We start from the raw sequence: 23,017 nt of genomic DNA on the forward strand, positions 1-23,017 counted from the left end.
CTCCACTCAAAAAAAAGCTTTTAAATGCACATTTTTCCTGCCCTTCTGGAGGTGCAAACATATTCTCCCAGCTTGCTGGATCCAGCAGTGTGTGCAGATGTTCACAGATGTGTGAACCTATTTCACAGCATTTCAAAGGAGGGGAAAAATTACGAACTATGCCAGAAAATAAACAATAAATAAAGAAAGGTCATGGTGAACATAAGCCAGGCTCCCTGAAGTCCAGTCCCTGACTGCCCACAGATCCCTGGACACTCAGCCCAGGCCTGCCTGACCATCTGCCAAAGGAAGCTCCAGCATTCAGATTTCCAGGGAAGCTGTGGGAATTGGATTCACTCCTACTTAGCACCCCCTGTGAGACAGCCTCAGATAAGACATGACCCATGCACCCACCACCACCTCCACCTTTTGATCCCTGGCCATTCCCCCTCTTAAAATCTAAATTCCCTTCTGTTTTAAACCACTGCTTTTCACTATGCTTCCAACCTCAATGATTCTATGGAGTTAAATACAAATGAATGTTTTCTCTCATCTCTGCAAAAAGCACAAAACAGCTTTTCAATCAATTTTGAGACATGCTGCCCATACTCCTGGTGCCAAACACCTCTGGAGCCAGAGGCATGGAATGGGATAATGCAGATGGAAAAAAGGGGGGAGGGAGGGAAGGCAGGAAGGGCAGAACAGAGCTCAGTACTCCCAACCCTGACACAGCTCATGGGGCTGGCTGGATGTGCTCAGCCTCAGACCTCTGAAAAGGGAGGGCTGGATTCTGAGTTCTCACAAAACCCATATAACCCCAAACAGAACATCACTCCTATGAAGTCCCACTTTGTGCCAACTCACTTCTAGCATTCAGCTGAGCTACTTTTTAAACGATTCATTAGGTGTTATTGTTTAATAACCAAGTAGAAATAGAGACCAGCAAGCAAACATTTAATCTACTGCAACCATCTAAAAGGTACCCTGGAAACAGTGGTTGTAAAGCATGCCTGGAGATGGTAGTGTTAATCATTATGCAATGGCTAATCAATTGTTCTGTCTGGATGATCCCCATGCAGAACTGTAAAATAATTTTAAAAATTTAAAGAGTAGAGTAACCTTGCTAAAGAGCTAGGAACATAAAATAGTTGATTTGTAGTGAAATTACCATAAAAACACAGGGGAAAACAGAACTAAAATTAATCAGACACAACACAAAATTCACCTGCTTGCTTCAGCCATGGCTGCAACTCTGAATTACTCCAGAAGCTCTTCTACCAGGACACAAAACATTGCCTTGACATTTTGCACTCAGCTGAACGTTCTTCCCAACTACTCATAAATACTTTCACATTGACAGCACTATGAATAAACACTTAAGAAAAGAAATTTTCAAAACAAACGTGGAGTCTGTGACAACAAACAGAATTATTAGCACATAGAAGTAACCCAATGGATTTTATATTTCCATGCACAAAGCCATAAAGCACTGAAAACATTAACAGCAAAATACTTTCTAAAAACCTACAGATATTCCTGCTTCAAAACTTTTATCCAAGAGAGACAGAATCCTTAGAATACTTCACATCAACCACTGAGAGACAGGAGAAACAAGAGCAAACCAAAGCAGAACGAAAACTACCTCTTTCCTTCTAGTTTTCTATTGTGGAACCGCAGTGCCTTCATTAAAACCTTCATTTTCAGAACGGACCACAAGCTCATTCTGACAGCTGAAGAATTCAGTCTAGAGACAACAACCCTTCTCTATCACTGGCCAACACCAACTATATCCCCTGCAAAAATCAAACCTCACTTTTTGTCTGTAAACGATCGATAATTTTTTTTACATCAATGATGACAAACTCCAGCAGCAAGCAGACACTGTGCCATTGACTAAGGGTCAGAAAGCATGCAGGGAATCATTACCCCTGCAAGCCCAGGCTGTGGTTAGTTGTCCCTCTCGAGAACAAGCTAGTTTTGCAGAAAAGGGAACTGGAACTTTGAACTGGAAACCAGAGATGTCACACCGAGCAGAGGTCTTCCTGCTTAATCCCCCATCTTCACCAGGACTGGGAAGTTTCTCTCTGTCATGTCCACAAGTGCCAAAATCCCTGTTCCACCCCTCCAGATAAGCAATAAAAGGACGAGTCTGTGTTACTGCAGGTATCTGGGGTGTGTGGATACACGGATAAAAGCACACTGGTATTTATTTTGCTTCAATTTCAAATGACCTCTCAAAGAGACAACAAACACACAGATGCAGGGATGTGGGCAAAGCCTTGAAAAGCCTCCACCAAAGCAGAGGCTCCCTGGTTGTTCCTTTCCTCCCTGCCCTGTGCTTCTTCCCGAGGTGAGAGCAGCAATATAAACCCCACCATCCCTCTCACCTCCGGTGCCTTAGGGACTTATTTCCACTCCCATCCTTGGAGCCAGAGCCCCTCTTCTCCGGGCCTGAGAGGTTCTGCAGCATCCCAGGTACCCACTGCTGCTGCCCAGCCTGCACCATTTCTGAGAACTTTCCCCCCACACCTCCCACCCACAAAGCACTCCCTCCACCACAGCACCCACTCTCTTGCTCCTATGGATTTCGTTTTTCCCAGAAAAACCAAGGCAGAAGTGGCACCGAGTATCTCAGTCTTTGTGATTTGTTACCATGTCCACTAGATTATCACAATATAATCCAGTTAGAGTTATGTACACACACATCTCAGCCACATTCTTTGTATCCAGAGTGACCCTTCAGATTAGCACACCATCCAAAAGAATTAAAAATAATATGGACACCTGATAGAATAGTCAAGGGATTCTTCTGAGTGCACTGCTGCAGGCCAGCACCGAGGCACGTTTCATACTCTGGGATAAATTCTTATCTGACTGAAGCTATGAGACTGAGTTCTTGAATACCAGGTGGTAAATACTGAATCCAGGGCTCACACAAACACCTTTATCTCCACACACGAACGAGCACTCCCAGCACTACCAACCTGCAGTAAATTACTCACAGCTCATCCACCGAGCCAGAGTACAGGCAGAGGATGTCACAACCATTCCCAAAGCAGCTCTGAAGCAGAAGGTACAAAGCAGATCAAGAGAAGATGTTGAAGTGAACAGTAACTTCTCCTTCCCTGCCACCAGGGAGGGATGGCCAAGGGACAGCAGCAGTGGCACTGTCACCTCGTTTGGCTGATCCCCTGCCCTGTCTGCCATACAAAATAAACCCAGAACAGCACCTGAACAAAACCATCCTCTACACAAACCACAGCAGGGCTCAAGGTCTTTACCACATGGAATATTAACTTCTGCCACAACTCAACCTTGGTGACTAATTCCTGTACTTAGGAAAAAAAACAAATTACCAGCATTGGGGACTGTTTGGTTTTGGCATATTCTTTGTATCTTTCCAAGGGGCAGAAACAACAAAATCCACATTCCTCCCTCTGCCTGTGTACCAGTGTTCCTGAAACATCATTTTATTCACAACTTGCTCAAGTGTTCTCACAACCTCTGTCCATAATGAGAAGCACTCGAGCCTTGTGAAATACGAAGTTCTTTACCCTGGAGGTGCATCCAGGAGGATTTTTACAGCCAGGAAAAGCAGCCCAAGAAAATGAATCTGTGAAGGAAGCCCAGGAGCTGGTGAGAGCCCCTCTTCCCCATTGCATTGCCCCGAGACATCTCCTCCTGCAGCACAACCCAACACACACTGCACCCTTCTCTGAGGACTTCCAAAGCCAGACTCAAGGATCCCTCAGGGATGCAGTGCCCAGCCCCACCTTCCCTCTTGGAGGAGATGGGTCCAGGTAAAGCAGGCACAGGGGAAGGATGCAAGGCAGGCCAAGAGAGAGGAGGGAAAGCAGCTACATCTACCTTGGTCTTTACAAAAGCACAGCAAAAGGCAACCAGCTCTTTCCCAAAGCATTTCTTTCATGATGCATATACAGAATTAATTTGGGGGTATGTGAGGACACTAAGTGAATCTGCCACAAAACACAGCTAGGAGGTGACTCCTTCTTTATCATATATGCTCTCGGCCTGAACCAGCTCCAAACTGAACCATTAGAGGCTGCCAAACCAACATCTGCTTTTAAATAAATGTAACTGTGACTACCTTCAAACAAAGCGACTCGGAAAGGTCAAGAATAAATCATTCCCTCCTCTATCAATGTTTACCACACGTTAATGATGGTTTTCAATACGTTCAGCAGAATTTAAATGATGCTGTTATTCAGATGTGCCACCAGTAAGTACAGAGATGGCTGCCATCCATGACATCAGGACAAACCCCCTAAGTGGATTGCCTGCTTGCAAGTGAACAGCAATTTCTGTGCCTAATATTTTCGTGCATCCAGTCTTTCATTCAAAAAGACATCAGTTAAGCACTGCAACACCCTCCTAAAACCATTTACATACAGCCAACACTTCTGGTGAAGCCTCAGTTCTGTTACATCATGGCTGCTGTCTGAGCAGCCCAATGCATTTCATAAAAATCTAATGATTTTAAATAGAATTACAAATCATCTTTTCTATTTAATGCTAGGGGATGGAGAAACGGGATTAAGGAGTTAAGGACAAGAAAGTTTTGCTCTCAGAGCCCACACATTTAGACAATCACAGCTTTCTTTAGAGAGAGACAGAATAAACAAACAATTCTCTTGTTCAATACAAATCCTCTCTAAAGTTTGCTATGTCTGCTACATTGTGCTTGTTTCTGAAGGCCTGTCAGTAAGTTTCAGAGTCTTTTGGGATTAGTTTGCACTCTCTACAAAGAAGACAAATGCAAAATATTTTTGTTTTCATAACCTATCATTAACCCAACAGAATGAGTTTGCGTTGGGTTAGTTATGCACAGCTGTAAATCCATGCCAACTAAGAAGCCTGAGGACCTTTTCAAAAGGCAATACTATTTCAATAAATAAATTAATCCCTGGGGTTTATTTCTCTTTTTTTTTTAATATATAAAAACTTTATTAAACCAGCAAATCATTATCATTTCAGCTTGCATCTGATGAGTACTGAACACAGAACTAGAGAAGGATCACTGTACCTTTATACCTTACCCAACCAACAGCACACCTTCCCATTTGCACCTACAAACAAGATTATTCCAACACTTGAGAAAACAGAGCCAAGCACACCTGCAGGACAGAACCAACCTGGTGTTTTGAACATCATCAAAACTGTCAGGCTACACTGAAGCTTCTGGGAAAAGGTGATTTCAGCCCAGGTAACACTGAGTAACAAATCAGAGCCCCCTCAGCCTCATTACACCCAGCAAGGATTAAAAGATTACTGGCAGCTCCTCTTCTCTCTTTCTTTTTTTGTACTTCATTGGTTCCAAATTCATCACCACAAGGCCTTTTTTTTTTTCTTTTTCCCTAAATCTGACAGTTTCTCTGTCAGAATGAGCAGGCAGTGCATCTGTGTCTGCCCAGGTCAGTTTATGTGTAACAGCTGCCTCCACACTGCAGTGCTACCCCAAGAACATCTCTGCAGCTCACCCGGAGCCAACACTCCTGGCTCTGGGTCCTGAGCTGGCCCTTACTTGCTACAATAACATAAATAACCAAAAGCCATGTAAATTTCAACAAACACAAACTTGTGTTCCAAAGCAGAAACTGGAAAGTAATGAAAACCAGCTCTTCCTTCATCTCCAAGTGATAAAAACATCAGCAAATCCCAATGAGAGATGATTGTGTGCCCCTTGCCCCAGCTGAGGGAATGGCTACAAAAGCCTGGTTTAATGGTATTTATTTTGAAGGTAATGCCCCCAGAAAAGGCAAGGGATATAAAACAAGAAGAGATCATTTGGGACTCTAAATCCTTTGTTATGGCTAACCTTTAAGAGCCAGGAAAACCTGCAGACAGCTCTCAGTTTGATGACACACTGAATCCACATATATTTTTCCTGCTCAAAACCGTCATGATCACATGGAGGACAGTTACCCAAACCAGCTGCAGAGTAAACTCTAAACCATACCCCTAGCTGCAAACATTATCATGGCTGTCACTGAAAAAAAAAGGAAATAAACCATGGAGAGGCCTCAGCATAATGAAAATAAGGCACTGAAAGAAACAGAAGCTCCTGCAGAGGATGCAGAGTTAATCCCCATGTAACTTTGCGTTCAGAGGAGAAGGGGTCTCCATCCATCCATCCATCCATCCATCCATCCATCCATCCATCCATCCCCTATTCCTGCCTCCCCCCGCATCACCCCGGAGCCGCGGGCACCGCTCTGCCCCGAACCCCGCCGGCAGAGCAGGCCCGGGCAACCGCAGCCCCGGTCCCAATGTCCCCCCCCAGCCTGCAGCCACCGGGGGAGGGCCGGTCCCCGCACGGCTCCGAGCCCCCGCACCCCGCGGAACGCAGCCGTGCTGCTGCCGCCCCTGCCCGGTACCAACCCCCCCGACGGGGCCTCTGCCCGCCCCCGCTCCGCTCCCGCCACCTGCTGCCGCCCGGCCCCGCCGCGGGGGAGGCTGCGGCGGGAAGGTGCCGCTGACGGTGCCGCCCGCTCCCATACACGGGGAAGGGAGGGGGAGGCCGCCGGCACCAAGCCGGGGCGGCGCGGGGGCTGCCGGCGAGCCCCCCGGGGTTGCCGCCGCGGGGTGGAGGGTACCGGCGGGGTCTCACCTGCTGCCGGCGGGGCGGTGGGGAGGGTCCCGGGGCGCCTCGCCCCCTCCGCCCGCCCCTCCCTGTGTCTCCGGTGCGCTCAGCAGCTGACACGCCGCCCGCTGCCGTGACTCCCGCCGCCGCTGTCGCAAAGCCCCCGGCTGCCGCGACTGACGGCAGGCAGAGCCGGCCGCGTCGCCATGGAAACCGGGCGGTGCGTCGGCTGCGGGAGGCGGGGGGTGCCCGGGAGGGACGGGGGGGGAACCGGCCGAAGGTGCCCGGGGTGCGGGAAGGAAGGGGGGGAGCACCAGTGGGAGGTGCCCGGGGTGCGGGAGGGATGGGGGGGGCACTTAGCTGGAGGTGCCCGAGGTGCGGGAGGGATGGGGGGGACAGGGGACTTGGCGGGAGGGGCCCGGGGTGCGGGAGGGAGAGGGGGACACCGGCGGGAGGTGCTGGGGATGCGGGAGGGATGGGGGGCAGTGGTGTGGGGTGCCCGGGATGCGGAAAGCTGGACTGGGCAGGGCTGGGGGGTCCGGCCCAGTGGGGGGAAAGTCGTCCCCGGTCCCGCCCCTCGGGGCACAGCTGGGGGAGAGGTGTGAGCAGTAACTCGTATTTAGCAGTGACTGGGGGCTTCCTGCGGGTCGGAACCGGTACCGCGGAAATGCGGCTGCTTCTGAGGGCGAAAATGCTGACCCTGCTGCCTGCGGGGCGTGAGATTGGTGCATGAGGCGTCTGCGGGGTGGATGCGGTGCGTGGGTCAGCAATGACGCTGCAAAAAGGGTTGCAGAACATTCTGGGTTTAATTTCTGTTTTTCCCTAGCTTATCCTGGAACGTGGTTAATACGAGCCCTTCCCTGACCCCTCGGTATTTCCCTCCCCCCGTAATGCTTCTGAGCTTTTATACCTTCTGCTTTTTTTCAGTCGCTATCATTTTGCTTTATAAAAAACCACAGTGTCAGACAACTGGAAGAACCCAGCGTGTAGTGTCTGCTGAAGTCTCATACTCGCTACTGACTGTGTTTGTTTATGGTGTTTGCGACTGTGTTACCCTTGTGTGTTTGTGGACACTTGGGTTAAGTGACACAAGAGTCACAAGTGTTGATTCTCACGGTAATTCAGTGTTTTTCCCCAGCCCATCAGAGGTGCAGGTGACACGCAGCCAGGTGACAGGTGCCTGTCCCCAGCAGCAGCCCAGTTAGCATGGCAATGATTTAATGACTTTCAGATGGGAAAACGGAGTTGCTGCAGTTGTCCTGCAATAAGGAACTCAGTGCTGATCAAAGTTATCTGGCATTATAACCAGAGAAGGCGTTTTGTTTCACTTTAACCTCTCTCTCACGTTTACAAAAGGCTCCAGGGTGTTTGGGGGGTTACGGCAAGCACTGAGCTTCCTTAAACCAATGCGCTAATAAACGATGTGACAGGTGCCCATGGCGTCACTTTAAACACTGAGTATTCCGCAGCTCCACCTGGGCAGCCCAGCGAGCTGCTTGGCTCAGCGCACCGCAACACCTCCTCCTCTCTGCTTCACCTCCTGCCTACAGAAGAAAACACTTCGCGTTTTAAATTCCTACATTTCTGGAAGCTCTCCCGGCCAAAGCAGCTCCGCGGACGCCGTGAGACTCCTCGTTCCCGTAACGGGGACGGCCTCCAGCTCCCGTGACAGCTCAGCCATGCTCGTTGCCCACCGGCAGCACCCGCGGCCGCGCTACAGCCGCCTTCCTCCTGCCCTCACCCAAGATGGCTCCCGCTCCCCCTCATCTCCCCTCGCCTCCCTCTGTCACAACGGCCGCCGGGCTCGCTCCCTGCCCTGTCTCAGGATGGCGGCTGCGGGCGGCCTCACGCCCCGCCCCAAGATGTCGGTGCCGCCGCCCCGGGGCCGGTAGCGGCGTGGCGGCGGCGCCTGCGCCCTGATCCGAGCGGTGCATGCCGGGCGGCCTCTTCCCGCCGTGACGCTGCAGATAGCCAGGCCGGTACCGCTCCTGCAGCCCCTCCGTGCGGGACACGGCAGCAGCCGCCGCCGCCGCTCTCGTCCCCTCCCCTCCCTTCCCCGCCGAGGATGGTGGGCGTGAAGGTGATCGCCAACGACACCGAGTTCCAGCCCGAGCTCAGCGCTGCCGGTTCCCGCCTGGCGGTGGTGAAGTTCACCATGCGGGGGTGAGTGAGCGAGCGAGTGAGGGGGGGATAGGGGCTCCCGGGGCGCTTCTCCCGGTCACTGCAGCCCCGGGGCGGCAGCCGCCACACCAGCCCTGCCCCGGAGCTCTTCGCTGAGGAGCTGGGCCTGGCCCCGGCCCCGACAGCCGCTCCCGTCCCGCTCTGGGGCTTGAGGAAGCTGCCGGGAGCGGGAGAAGGTCCGGGAGGGGTTCCCGGTGTTTCTCTGGGAGCGACACAAGGTTTTACAAGCGGTGCCGAGAGGCAGTCTCGGTCCGGGGAGTTAAAGAACCGGGACAGGGTTGAGGGGTTCTGGGCCCAGAGTGCTCCTCGTTGTTGTCCCGGTCCTGGCTGTTACTGCCCGTGCTCTTTTTTTAATCTTTTCTCCCGTATTTAACTGCACGCCCCGGTACTCAGGGATGCTCGGGGCTCGTAAGAACCCAGCCGGGGAAGTTGTGTTGGCGGAGAGGCGGCTGTGGAGGTCCCAGCGGTGCTGATGTGGGAGCTGTGCCCCGGGCTGCACCCTGCCAGGGCTCTGCCTGCCTGCTGCAGGGCTTCCCGGGGGTGCTTTTTATGGGGTTTTGCTGCTTAGTGGCTTCTTTCACAGCGAACTGAGTTAGGGGAATCTTCCTTTTGCAGGGATGGCTCTGCCAGCACCCTTCATGTGTGTGCTAGCAAAGGTATAATAATAAATACACATTTTCAACCAAGGTGTTCCAGTTAGATCAGCAGCAGTCAGCTCTGTTCTGGTTAAGTATGATGGTAACTGGTTACAGGTGTAGTTAGTGGGGCTGGGTGTAGTAGGAATGTTGTGATTCCCTCTAAGAGCTTGGTGCATCGTTACTGTTAAATATTTCAAGCCCTGTGTAGAGGCTTTACAGGAGGTAAGATGGAGTGCTAGGACTAGTTTTCTGCTAGGCTGTCTCTTTAGTTAGCAGGACTTGCAGTGAAAGATCCCAGAGCTAAACGCATTAGGTGGCAAATAAGTTAGTATGAATTAATAGGTGACACTAATCACGTGGCAGCGAAACTGTCTGAGGAAGTGGGAATTAACACTTCATGAGGTGTTTCTAAATGTCAGTCTTAATTGTATCACCAGGATTGCTTGCCATCTGTCAGCCAGGTAGGAAGGTTATTTTTACACGTATCAAGGATATCAGTAAGAACTTGAATGTACCAATTCTATGTGGGGCAGGCTTGTTTTTTCCCCCAGAAAAAGATTGAGTTAACCAACACTGTATTTTTATTTGTTTTTTGTTCACAGATGTGGCCCTTGTTTAAGGATAGCCCCAGCTTTCAATGCTCTGAGTAATAAATACCCCCAGGCTACTTTTTTGGAAGTAGATGTACATCAGTGCCAGGTTGGTATTCAAAAACATATTTTCAGCATTAAGAGAGAAACTCGCTAATGGAAAAACTGTTCAGACAGCAGAGTGGGGAGTATCCTGTGGCTACTGACACATTTGTTCAGCCACAAACGTCTGCGTTGTGAATTTCTCTAGAATTAGGTGATGCACAAAGATGTGAACAAACAACACTTGTATTTCAGAAAGTATTCTTGCAGTTATCACTGTCATGTCTTGCATCTAAGCAGGGTACAGCTTAACAGTTCCTGCTGCTTGTACTTGTTAGGTAACACCATTAGATGTAGCAGATAGCACCACCATGAACTGAAAGGAATAAGTCTTGCCAAACGAGTATTGGCATAATTATTGAGCAAAATGAAAAATGCAATGCGCTGATATAATTAGTGGGACTAGATTCCTCTCAAGTGCTACTCCACTGTTTTTTAACAGACAACAGTGTTGCAAATGAGCTATTGATTGACTTAAGGGTCGTTAACAAACTGTAACAATGTTATGTTGAAATGAAGTGCCTCGAATTACTACAAATTGTCATGAGATGAACATAAATGTGGTAACAACGTTTCTAAGTGACACTAAATCGTGGAAAGTTCTGCAAAAACTGCTGTGGATGCAGAACACGTCTGAATGCAGGTAGAAATCAAATGCAATTTACTTCCTATTGAAGCAGATTTCAGTTCCTTGGTGTGCAGGAATGTGGCTTGGGAGGGGGAAGGAACTTGTAAAATCAAGTGTTAAATTAAGGCAGTTCCTAGAGCCAAGTGAGTTGGATGATTTTTATGGTGTGCCAACAAACCTTTAGACAATATGAAGCCCATTCAAAGAATGCCCTAATCTGTTAAAGGTTTAGGAGGATCTGAAAAATATAAATGACTTTAAAATCGTTGTCTGGGTTAAAGCTGTTTACGAAACAACAAATACTGTTTGTTATGTTTGAGGTGATGCCTGTTGATTAATATCTAGCCTGTGCATTCTTGCCTAGGTGAAACAAGGCAATGTTTCTGTCTACTACTGGTAACACTCTGTTAGGTAACACTTGTAACTGATGTGTGTGTTCCAGGGAACAGCTGCCACCAATAACATCTCAGCAACACCAACGTTTCTGTTTTTCCGAAACAAAGTGCGAATCGACCAATATCAAGGAGCAGATGCTGTGGGTTTAGAAGAAAAAATCAAACAGCACCTGGAGAATGATCCTGGGAACAGTGAAGATACAGATATCCCAAAAGGATATGTATGCATCTCTTCTTTAATGTTTGCTTGAGTGTAACTTGCTTCGTGTCACTTGAGTGTTTAAAAGTTATCTGTTGCTTCCCAAGCCTGCTGAGACTCATGGAATAATACTACTTAAAGCAAAGGTGAAAGTTTTCCATGGCTTTGAGAAGATCACTTGCTTGGCTTTTCTTTTTCAGACAAACTTGAAAAATTAACATAGTTATTTATGAAGTGTGGTTATACAATTGTAACTGTTTTAAGCAGAATCTCCATCCATAGCCCATAGTTGTTAAAACAATGGACTTTGTTTTGTCATGAACTTCTTGCTGCAGCTGCATATTCTGTTGCTTTCCCTTTCCCAATCTGTCCTCCAAAAATGTTTTTTTTTTTTTAAGTGTAAAAAAATGTCTCTGGGAAAAGACATAACACTGTGTTTTCAGGTTGCCTCCAGGCAGCCTGTCTGGCAGCTGCACTAACACACACACATGTAAACGAGAACTCTAATCTGACAAAACATTTTCCTGGAGCTGCTGTTTTAGGAGAGATTCTCCAGGCAATCCTTGGTGTACTCCTTGAAGGAGGTTCTGTTCTGCCAGCAGGATGAGCACAGCTATGGGCTGTATTGCATTTCACCTCCATAGCTGGAGTCTGCACCTTCCTTTGCATTAGCAAATCTAGTATGTTAAATTTAGTATGTTAAATTAAATAAACCTGCAGAACCCAAGACTGTGCTGTTAAAGGCAAGATTGGGTTTAGTGGAGGCTATATATTTTAAATGCATAGCTAGCTATATCCTACAAGGCAAACGTAAGCATGCAGCACATCCAGAGGAGTAGTTTTCATTTAAGCAAACTGCCAGGGCACAGGGCACTTGAATTTCTTTATATTCAGCTGCTTGCTAACTGTTCCCCAGCCTGTGTTGCACTTCCCTTTCAATGTGAATGCTTACATTTATAATTACTTCATTAATCCTCTGTGGAACTGTGGGAATACCAAAAGACAAAGATTCAGCTTGTTAGCTTTGGAGCTCAGAACACTGCAAATCACTCAAGTAGCAAGCTCAGGTCTGCTGGGTTAGGTTAGTTTTTATACATGTGTTCTGCAATTTCAAGTATATTTTTTGGGAGGTCCATTTCTGGTTGGTTTTGGGTTGTTTTTTTCCCCATGGTGCTGATCATGGCTCCAGTCTGCCAGTTTGTCTGTGTCGTGGTGTGGCTTACAATGCTCTAGTCTTGTTTATCAAAAGTCTACTTGAAAACTCTTCCTGTGCCCCGTTTCTTACTCTCTAAAGGGCAAGCACGTGTTCCAGGGCTGCAGGATGTGGCATGGAGGGGAAAAACGTTCAGTTTTGAAGAGGATACATCCCAGTCCTGTAGTGCTCCCAGCTTTTGTTTGTCATCTCCTTTGATATAAACCCCCGAGGTTTTCTGCACGTCTTGTTCTTTTTAATCTGTTGAACGAGGAATTTCATTCATTCCAAGGCTTACAAATCCCAGATGAGTTTGTGGCACGCTTGTCCTGCACTCAGCAGTGCTGTTGCTGTTCCTTTCAGATGGATTTAATGCCATTTATCAATAAAGCTGGCTGCGAGTGTCTGAACGAGAGCGACGAGCACGGCTTTGATAACTGTTTACGGAAAGACTCTTCCTACCTGGAATCAGACTGTGATGAGCAGGTACAGCAGATATCCTGAAGTCAGAGGTGTTTTCAGTGCTGGTCTGCAAGCAGTTCTTGAGGAGCATGTCTGCTTTATGTTGTTCTGGTAGTCTAAGTGAGGGGGGGGCAGTAGGATGTAAGTGACATTAGTATACAAAGGTTGTAGCAGCATTTCTAGTTTCAGATCCCTTTTATGTCTATGGAAAAGCATCCACGTGGTGCAGCATTTGCTGATCCTGTAAAGTGACAGACTAGTGCATGTGTGGAATATAGAGAAGATAAGCACTTCATTTTATTCCTAAGCTCAGACTTATTTCTAGTTAATTATTGTGCTGTGTTTGTTTTTAAGCATGAAGAAAACAGTGTTTAACAGCAACTTTTTTTTTCCTCCACAGCTGCTTATTACTGTAGCTTTTAGTCAACCTGTCAAGCTTTATTCTATGAAACTTCAGGGGCCAGATAATGGTGAGTGAAGTGTCTGTTTATTTGTATCTTTGAAGCCAAACCTTTGCCCTTGCTTAGCTGGATTTTCTGAAGATGACACTGTTGTCCAGGGAGCTTCAGTAATTTGTTGCAAATTAATTACATAACAAATGAGTTCACTTATTTTTCACTGACCTCGTGAGAGCCACTTAAAGGTTTAGCTGAGTTTTTATGGTAGCTCAGTTATAATACAAAAATTACATAAAGTGTTGAGGTGTGATAGGACACAGCAAAACTATTATTTTTAGGCTTTTCATTGGATTTTTTTTTTTTCTGTGCAATTCTGACATGTAGGCAAGCAGTGCAGCTTTGGATGTCCCTCTGTGTCCAGGCTGGTGATGCAGGACTGGCAGATAAGAGAGCAGAACTCCAGAAGCTGCTGTTTTCCTTTAGTGCTGTCTGGAGCCTGTGATAAGCAAGGCCTTCACAAGCAGCATTTGGGAAATGTGTTTAAACAACAGGATATGTTTTTAACACAGGGCAAGGTCCAAAGTACATAAAAATCTTCATCAACCTCCCCCGATCTATGGATTTTGAGGAGGCAGAAAGGAGTGAGCCAACCCAAGCCCTGGAGCTGACACCAGATGATATAAAAGAGGATGGTATTGTCCAGCTTCGTTATGTCAAGTTTCAGAATGTTAACAGTGTAACTGTAAGTAGAAGCTTCTCTCCTGGGCTTTAAAGCACTCTGCACGTTGGTTTCATTGCAAGGGTTTGTGGTTCTTCTCTGCCCATTGCACACTGTATGTCTTAGCAAAAAGCAGGTCAGGAATTCAGGGGGAGCCCAGGCCATGTGCATGCAGTGTCTCTGCTGGCCTCCTGTCAGATGTGAGGTTTGTTTCACCTCTTCATTTCACTTCCTTCATTTGAGGAGTTGAGGAGAGAAGGAATCCAGTTCCTCAGCAACAGGAGTGCAGAAATTAAAGTGTCTTTAAACTCAGTACCTGCTCTCTGTGAGGGCTTTTAAATGCTGTAATCAAAGCTCCTTTGTCTCTTAATGAGCTCTCTAACACTCTTGCTGTAAGAGACTTTCCACAGAGTTCACATAGAGTTTTTCACAGTGAAATGCAGGTGCACTTCCTACTTTTCCATTTAACATCGTGGGTTCCAGTGCAGTGTGTGCAATGCCTGGATGGATGCTGGAAGTGCTTTATCCTGGTACTGCTCAGCCCTGATTCCTTTCAGTACCTTGAATTCTTATCTGTGGAAATGCTTTTCATGGCCTGAATTACTCATTTGCAAATGTATGGACTTGAGTTGATTGAATTGAACTGTGTTCTGATGGCCTGGCCACAGAAAACACCAGTTTGTTATGAGCTGCAGAACTCCAAATCCTTGCATCCACCCTCAGTCTTTTCATCACACTTTTTCTTCTGTAGAAAGGTTTCTGGTGAATTTCTAAATGACTGGTTTTAGACTGCATTCTACATTAGTGAGCTACATTCATGTTTGGTGATGTTTTAGTAAGATTTAATTTAAATTTCATGGAGGGCAAACCTAAATAACTCCTTTTCACTTGTAATTTCTGTGGAGTTACCCTTGTTACCACCTTTGTCTTGCCCCAGATTGGTTGCACAGGATTATATTCTATAAAGCTGTGCTGACAAGTTTGTTTGAAACCTTAAAACAAGTTTATAGATTAGTATTCATGCTGTGAAAGACAAAATTGTCATCTGTAGTAGTAAACTGCACATGAGTGGTCTTAGGGACTTCAGCAAGCATAGGTGAATTGGTATCTTACTTCATTTCAAAGTCAGATTCCAGTGAGTAGTGAACTGTGACTCCTTAGATCCTGCTTCAGGAAATTAATAGTGTTCTGTATAATCATTATCTAAAAAAAGAGGAGAGCATTTTCTCTGGAGGTTCCAGAGGCTTTTGTAATGGGAAAAGGTGTTGGTTTGGTTAGTACTGAAGATTTTTCTGTTAGCTCAGGGATGGACAGCTTACCTTAACTGTGGTGTTTGGGCTTTTTTTTATTCAGTTGTTTGTCCAATCCAATCATGGTGATGAGGAGACAACAAGAATCACATACTTCACATTTATTGGAACTCCAGTCCAAGCAACAAATATGAATGACTTCAAACGAGTGAGTCCTCCTGCTTAAAAACACTTCAGAATGTTTGAAACCTACTCAAAACAGGGTTGATAGGACAAATACACTGGCTTGGTACTACAGCTCTACAACTTGTTATAGTTTTGGCATCCAGAAGAAAATGTATAGCTTCATCTTACAGATCTTTGGTCCTGCTTTACAAGTTTTTGTTCATCAGCTTTGTGAAAATAACTGAAGAGAACAGAAACCTGAGGGACTGTCAAGTTATATACACTGTAGAAAACATTTATTTTTAACAGCTGTGAGATCTGTGTCTTGATTTGAAACTTGCTTTCTGATGGTGTGCAGGAAGTAGAGAAGCAATTGCACGTGCAGATTAAACAGATTCCTTGTGACTTCTGCTTTGAAGGATTTTATTGGCAGGGTGTTAGCCTTGAGATCTGAAAAATATTTGGTCACAAGGTGTCTGTTACATTAAATATCTCTGCTTTTTAAAGAGGAAATAAAGAAGCAAACAACTTGTTTCACTTTGCCTTTAGACACCCCCAGTGCTGAATGGTGAGGCACTCTCAAATCTTAATTTTTGGGGGGTTTTTTTGAGACTGTGAAATGGGTTTGAGAGGATCAAAATTTCAAAGCTACTTACAACTTCTTCACAATGTAATAAGTCTCTTCAAAGTAAGCTGCTTTCAAACTTAGTAGCCTTTGTAAAAAGGACACCTCTATAGGTGACCTGTAATGAAAGCACCACAGAATTCTTTATACCAATAACCTGTCACTTCAGAAGGTGAAAACCACTAACCAACATGTCACATACTTGGAAGTTTTAACATCAGAACTTGATCTTAACTTCTATGTATAATACTTAATACCTTTGCAGGTAATAATTATGTAAATAAACAGAAGCTTAACTGGTTTTGCCAACTTTCAATGAAACCAAGTAATTGAAAAAGTTGTTCTAATGTGCTAAAATTAACTTGATATCAACTTTAGACCTTCCTAATATAGCCCTTCCAATTATCTCCAAACTAGAGATACACTAATTAATTTACAGCCTGCTTACATTTTTTAATCCAGCTTTTTTGCCTGTACTTGCAGTGTAAGAGCAGCCCCTGCACTGAGTTGTGCAAGTGCTGTTTGAACATGGTTCACCTGCAACACTTTCTGGCACTGTTCTGAGGGGGCAGGGACTCTGACTCAGGATTTCACCTCTGTCACCCTTCCAGTTCCCTGTGAAGTAGTTTTGATTTCTTCTTTCCCACATGTACACTCTATAAACCTGACCAGGTTAATTTAATTTTATTTTTTTTTTAATTGATAGTCACAACTGGGGTCAAGCACTTGGTAAAGCAATTCAGGTTTCTGGATTTTTCTGTAAAATGTTCTGTAGGTTTGAGCCCAGTGCTGAGCCTGCACAACATGAGTTTCCTGCAGCATTTTTAGTTGCTTGGCTGTTAATTCCCAGGTGCCCTCAGAGAGCCCTCTGGAGGCATTCTGAGCAGTGGGAGGCTTTGGGGGCTCAGCCCTCCCCCTGTGGTAGGTACAGACCCCCAGGGATCAGATCTAAGGCAGTGGGGATGCTGGAAAGTGAAGTTTTGGTGTCCTTCAGGTCTGCAGTGAGCTTTGTGTTGGGGTGGGAGGGGTGCAGGGCTGTGTGTGCCCCCAGGAGCTGGGTGGAACAGGGACAGAGGATCAGGCAGTGCAGGGCTAGGAAGTGGCTAAGCCTGTCCCACCTCAGCTGCTCAGCACTGGGTGCAGTATTCCTGTTCAGCTTCCTGAACATGGTGGTTTCATATTAGGCTGTGAAAATATTTCTTGGTAAGAAATGGGATTGGCAGTCTGGCAGAGCTGCAGGAATTTTAACTTGGGTTTCCTCTCTCCCAGTGATCCTGCCAGCTCTGAAACCTTAATATAGCGTTGGGCATTAATTATTTTTAGGTTTGTAGATTTACTGGGAAACCTTATTTTCCCTTTTATCTCCTTGAGTAGTTACCCACACTGCTCTTCACTGCTTTCATCTCTCACTCCCTCATCTCAGCCTGTCTCTACTGTTCCTATTTCTCTGCTAATTATGTAGAAATAGTATTGCAGTATGATTAACAAGATGGAGAGATGCTTTTTCTCCTTGAGTTTGAGGAGTGTTTGTAAGAAACTTATTAAATATCTTATTTGAAGGGCTTGAATGATGCTGTGGACACGAATGTGATTCCAGTCCTGTTTCTGTGATGGATCACATTGCTGCTCAGTTCATTGTGTGCACGTTAAGTGGAAAAAAACCCCTGGTTTGAACAGTTTCTGCTAAGGATCAGGCTGATTCGTTTTGCTTCCCAAGTGAGGTGGGATCTGGATGCAGGCTTGCTTACAGCAGCTTCCTGCTCAGCACTCGAGTGCATAATTGCAGCTCCCATGTCCTTCAGACTCCTATTTGCTTGTGCAGGGCTCTGCTAATGCCAGCTCTGCTGCAGGAAGAGTCTCCTCTTCTTGATCAGGGAGTCAGTTCATGAGTTTAATATAAATGAGGCATGGTTTCCATTAATTACACTGTCAGACACAAAGCTAAAATACATCTGCTCTGAAAAAAACCTCCTAAGTACCCAGGTGTAGTTAAGTCAGACCTTCATTAGTGACTTTGGCCTCAAGTTAGTTTGGACATACATAGAGTCCTGGGACAGCCCAGCTTGGAAGGGACCTCAGAAGCTCACCTGGCCCCAGCTTTCATGGGAAAGAAAGCTTGGAGGGGATTATCCAGCACTCTGGCCAATCCCATCTTGAAAAATCTCCATCTGTAGGGGCTCTGCCACCTCCCTCTGGAGGTTGGTCCTGTGATTTATTTGTTACCTGTAGTTGGTATTTTGCTGTGTTGGGTGAGTGAAGTTAGGAAAGCTGCTTCCAAACTTGAGTTAGTATGTTGTGTGTCTCCTCCTTCTTACACAACTTGGGTTTTGCTTTTTTTTTTTTTTTTATCCTTTTGGGAGAAGTCTTCAGAATGACAGAGAAGCTTCTTGGCCACACAAGAAACAAGTCTTTACTGATGTAAGGTGTAACTAACTGGTCTTCAGACTGCACTGGTAACAGGTTGCATTTGAGGTTTGCTGGAGGTGCTCAGCTGGGCTACCTTGGTGTGCAGGCAGCTAAAGGTGTGAGTTCTGGTTTTCACAGTATTTATTGACTGGATTAGTCAAGTAGTTTCCAGTGAGTCTTATGGTGAAGCTGTAAGCATGCTTTTTGTTTTGGGAAGAGCAGCTGTTGATGTCCAGTGTAGTTCTTGCTTATTTCTGGTATTAATGAATCAAACATCTCTGCTCAGTTTTGAGGCTGGAGCACAGATGAGCACTGGCAGGTTTGGGGATTTTTTTTTTGTCCCCTCTGGAATGAAGACTTGCTTTCTCCTCAGAGCTGCTTATGTGCAGTAAGTGCTGCTGCTTTTTTATCCTCGTAACATCTTGTTTGGTTTTCAGCCTAACTTCCTATTTCTAAAGAACTAAAAAGACAGAGGGAATTAAAAAAATAACACTAAGGCTGAAGTGCTCTTGCACTGCTGCCTTCCTTGCTCCCTCTGCTCACCTAGCACCTCTTTCACCCTTTCCACAATCTCAGCACTGGTGCAAGAGTCACTTCTTCCCATGATGAACAGTCTTCTCTACCTTCTGACTCATCAGCTCATCTTTCCCCTCCAGTCCCCACTCCAAATCTTACCTTAAGCATTACTCTTTACTTTTCAGTCTTAACAAACTTCTGCCCCACAGTTAGCCTGGACTCACTGTTTTAAAGGCACACCATGCTGTGCTCCTACAAGTTATTTCCTGCAACTCAGTTTTCAGCCTGTGCTGAATGTTGTGAAGCTGTTTGAGATGCTGCCCATGAATGTTCTACTAAGACCTTAGTGTTGTAAATCCTGGTGGAGCTCTGGCCTTCCTTGTTGTGACCTGGCAGTGAGCAGTAGGCAAGCCAGAAGGGACTGCAGACTTTTTACTGTCCCTCCTGTGGCACTGAGCTCAGGTGAGTGTCTGCCCATGGGTGGCCTCATCAGGTTCTCCAGCAGCATCATACTGGTTTTACTTGTGTGACCTCTGAATATATCTTAAAAAAAAAAAAGAACAAAGCCAACTCTCCTCCAGAAGGTTCAGTGAGAAAGTTTTCCAGTCCTCCTCTGGATAATGAGCCCTGGAGTTGGCTGCTGTGTGTTGGTCACTGCCAGGCTCTGGGCTGATGCTTGGGAAAAAGCCAAAGGCTTGAGGAAAAGCCAGCTCCAAAACTGTCCCCTTTTGTGTGGGAATTACAGGCTGTATGTGACCACTGCTGTAGGAGGCACTAGATGGCAGGTTTTTCTGTAAAAGGAAGGAAACTTCATCTGCTTCTGGGAAAAGAATGATGACAGTTGTTTGGTTTAAGTTTAAATAGCCTGTTTGCTTTTGGCAAGGTGGAGTGGGATGGTCAGGAACTGGGTTTCTTTGGCCTGTGATGATAATTATCCATATCAGTGTGATTGATTTTCACAGATAATACACATGGGCGAGTTGTCCATTTCTGCCTCAGACTGGTATAGCAATATTTCTCACTGGTGTTCCACACTTGCTAACATCTAATCTTTAATCTTTTAATTGTGGTTTCTGTCTTTTTCTTTTTTTTCTTCTTGCTTAATCTGTGTGTGAACACAGTTTGGTGCTTTGGAAACACAACGAATAAATATTGCTCTTGCCAAGTTTAACTTTTAATTGGATATTAATGCAAGTAATTGGGCTTCTGGTTATTTTTTCCTTTACTCATGTTGTCTGATTGGAACTTTCCTGACCTTAAGCATGACCAAGCATGAAATTGCAGCTTGGTAAATGCTCCTGGCCAGGGGTTCCTTGGAGGTGAAAATGGGTCTTTAAAAGTGCTTTTCATCAGTAGGTCTCAATTACTGTGTGGTGGTGATAACTTAGCTGACCAAAAGCAGCTGGATAATGAAAAATTCTCCTCCTTGAAGGCTGAGAACAATGCAAAAAGGGGAAGGATCAGGAAGAAGACTGAGTGGGTCCAGAGAGTTCCCTGGGTTGGGGTGGTGGGTGCTTTGGGGTTTGGTTTTTTTTTTGGTTGTTTCTTTTTTCCCCCTAGTTCTATAAGTCACTATTGGCTGTCTGGATCTTTTTGTCACTCAACTGGTTGAATACAGAAGAGGTTTTACTGCTTTGTTTTCATTGTTATTACAAGCAGCAGTGGAAGGTCTGTGTGTTCCATTAGTGTCATCTTCAAACCTCTGCTCATGGGAGCTCTGGCTACACCTTCCAGAGGCCTAAGTGCTGCTCTCCAGTTGGATGGAAGTGACTTGTGAATTGCAGTTTGCAGTTTGCAAGTTGCAGTTTGAAGTCTTTGACTTTCAGACTTTCTTTTTATTTTGGTTTGGCTTATAAATGGATGGTTTTGGTTTTTTTTCAAGAGCACTGGGATTATGTCTCAGTCTTCTCAGAGAGGTGACTAAAATGTCAGGATTTTGTGTTGATACCTTAGGGATGGGGCTGGATTTCCCCTCTGCAGGGACCTGACACCTGCACTTGCTGCTGACTGGCAAAGCAGCTCCCCAGGGGCTGGTGGCACTGCTGATCCTTCTGGGAAAGGGAAGCAGTAAGCTGGTTCTGGATGGGGACAGGAAGGAATAATGCTCTGACAAGGCTGTAGCTGAGAATCAGACCACTTCCAGATTTCTTGGTGGGCTGGAACTGCAATGGAAGGCAACGTCCTTGGTGAGGGACATAGCAAGGATGCTCAGGGCAATGAACAGACTCAGAACTGAGCACCCGGTGGCTCTCTCCCCACTGCAGTGTTTCACACAGGGTATTAAGGCTGAATGCCTGGTATATAACATGTATTTTGAAGTGTGTTCCATTCTGTTGTTCTGTAGGACTGTGCTCTAACTGCTCTGCAGCTGAGGCTGCTGCTTTGCTGTCTGTGTGGACACTAAAGCCAAAGCTTCTGGAGTGTCTTGCAGCCCTTCCCCAGGGAAGCACAGCTTCTGCAAGAGCTGCAGCACTGCATGCTCCAGTGCTTTGCCTCACTTGGAAACCCAGTTTGTTTGGTTTAAGACTTAAATCTGCTTGGCAGGACTTCTTTGTTAAACATGGATTCTGTTTTTTCTCTTATCAGGTAGTTGGCAAAAAAGGAGAGAGCCACTAGGACGCAGAGGACACTGGAAGGCCTTACTGCAATCAAAGAGATCTTCACTTTTATCTACAACTCCTGGATAATTGCTTGACCATAACCAGAGACTGTCAATCTGTTTCATTTAATGCCATTACCAATAAATCATTGCTTTTGTTGAGATAGAATTTCTCTAGTGTGTTTCTGTTGTAATTCTCCTACATGTATTTGTAAATAAAAATTCATTACTTTTGCCAAATTTAATTTTGTTATTCTAGTAACTCTGGCTCTTCCTTTGTTCCTTTAAACTTCAGAACTCCACCGGCTTATCTTAGTAACAGCAGACAGAATGTAGCTTGTGTTTGTGGGAGAGGTTTAAAAAGGTCAAGTATAAGTGAAACAGAAGTGGCCCTGGGAGGCCATCTGAAAATAAAACCCAAGCTACTTTCTTGCAAGACCAAGTGAACTTCAGATCCTTGTTCCTGCAAAACAGGGGTGCTTCTTGGGAAGGAATAACTCCACCTGTCTTGGAAATTTCCATTTCTTCCCTCCCCCTGAAAAAGCAGAGGAGGGGAAGCATATTTTGGGTTACCATTCCATGAACGTGCAGATCTGTCCTGACTGGTGTGCTGGTGCCAGCTGGGTGCCACTGAGAACCTGCAGCCTTCAAAGTGAGGTTTTTAAATTATTATTAGGAAATATTGACCTTCTTTCCCAGGCAGACTCCAGCAAGATGTGTGCAGTTAAGGGGATTTAGATGTTTGTTACTCCACTTGAATGTGATTTCTTTATTTCTTTTATTGGGTGTTTTTCCTCTCTGGATCTTGATAAGGAAATGTTTATTGCAATAAGGGTTTTGCATCTTAATTGGAATTCCTATACTACTTTTGTGCATTTCCTTGGAAGGGTGCCCTAAGTAATTTTAATAAATAGGGCATTGATCAGCACCATGTATATATAATACTGTATAAATTCCCAGTAAAACTTGCTAAGTGTTTTAATTGGCATAATTAATTTCTTTGTAAAGTTAAATTTGTTACATTTCTAATTACCATAAATCCCACTAAGGCTTAAATCCTGTCCTAATTGGCATTCCTTCCTTGAACACAGTGGGGTGGTTCTCTTCTGGCTTGGCAGATTTGTATGTTAATACCAAGTTAACTTTCTGCTAGCACAGATATTTCCTCCAAATGGAAAAAATGGGCATTGTCTGGGAAAACGTTCTGTGAGAGGCACCTCTTTGGCTCACTGCCTTGGTTCCTTTGAGGCTTCCTCAGTGTCTGACTGGTGTGGAGGGTGTAAGGTGTGTAACAGACTGTATATAGAGTTATAAGTCACTTTGCAGTCTAAGAGGGCAATATGTGTAACTGTTCCTCTGTAATCTTGTACACT

General features: G+C 45.6%; 2 protein-coding genes across 2 annotated transcripts in view; one reads left to right on the forward strand and one right to left on the reverse strand.

Annotated features, from left to right (window-relative positions):
- The window catches only part of WDR7 (WD repeat domain 7), an 82,996-nt gene extending 76,262 nt beyond the window's left edge, over positions 1 to 6,734 (reverse strand). Inside the window, exon 1 of the mRNA XM_030466683.1 lies at positions 6,608 to 6,734. The gene's annotated coding sequence lies outside the window, so the exon portion shown is untranslated. The remainder of the gene's footprint in view (positions 1 to 6,607) is intronic.
- Positions 6,735 to 8,497: 1,763 nt separating this feature from the next.
- On the forward strand, positions 8,498 to 21,889 carry TXNL1 (thioredoxin like 1). The gene is made up of 8 exons (XM_030466685.1): positions 8,498 to 8,743; positions 10,002 to 10,098; positions 11,162 to 11,335; positions 12,869 to 12,991; positions 13,368 to 13,437; positions 13,935 to 14,107; positions 15,437 to 15,541; positions 21,632 to 21,889. The coding sequence occupies exons 1-8, from the start codon at positions 8,646 to 8,648 to the stop codon at positions 21,659 to 21,661; spliced, it is 870 nt and encodes a 289-aa protein (XP_030322545.1). The 5' UTR covers positions 8,498 to 8,645; the 3' UTR covers positions 21,662 to 21,889.
- The last annotated feature ends 1,128 nt before the right edge of the window (positions 21,890 to 23,017 follow it).

The sequence above is a fragment of the Calypte anna genome, chromosome Z (genome assembly GCF_003957555.1).
Source record: "Calypte anna isolate BGI_N300 chromosome Z, bCalAnn1_v1.p, whole genome shotgun sequence".
Classification (NCBI taxonomy): Eukaryota; Metazoa; Chordata; class Aves; order Apodiformes; family Trochilidae; genus Calypte; species Calypte anna.

What these genes read in the sequence shown, in the direction of transcription:
- TXNL1 (XM_030466685.1), top strand. Translation starts at nt 8,646, where the DNA reads ATGGTGGGCGTGAAGGTGATCGCCAACGACACCGAGTTCCAGCCCGAG. An exon ending in CAGATATCCCAAAAGGATAT is followed by an intron (nt 11,336 to 12,868) that starts GTATGCATCTCT and finishes TGTTCCTTTCAG; the next exon opens with ATGGATTTAATGCCATTTAT. An exon ending in ACTTCAGGGGCCAGATAATG is followed by an intron (nt 13,438 to 13,934) that starts GTGAGTGAAGTG and finishes TTTTTAACACAG; the next exon opens with GGCAAGGTCCAAAGTACATA.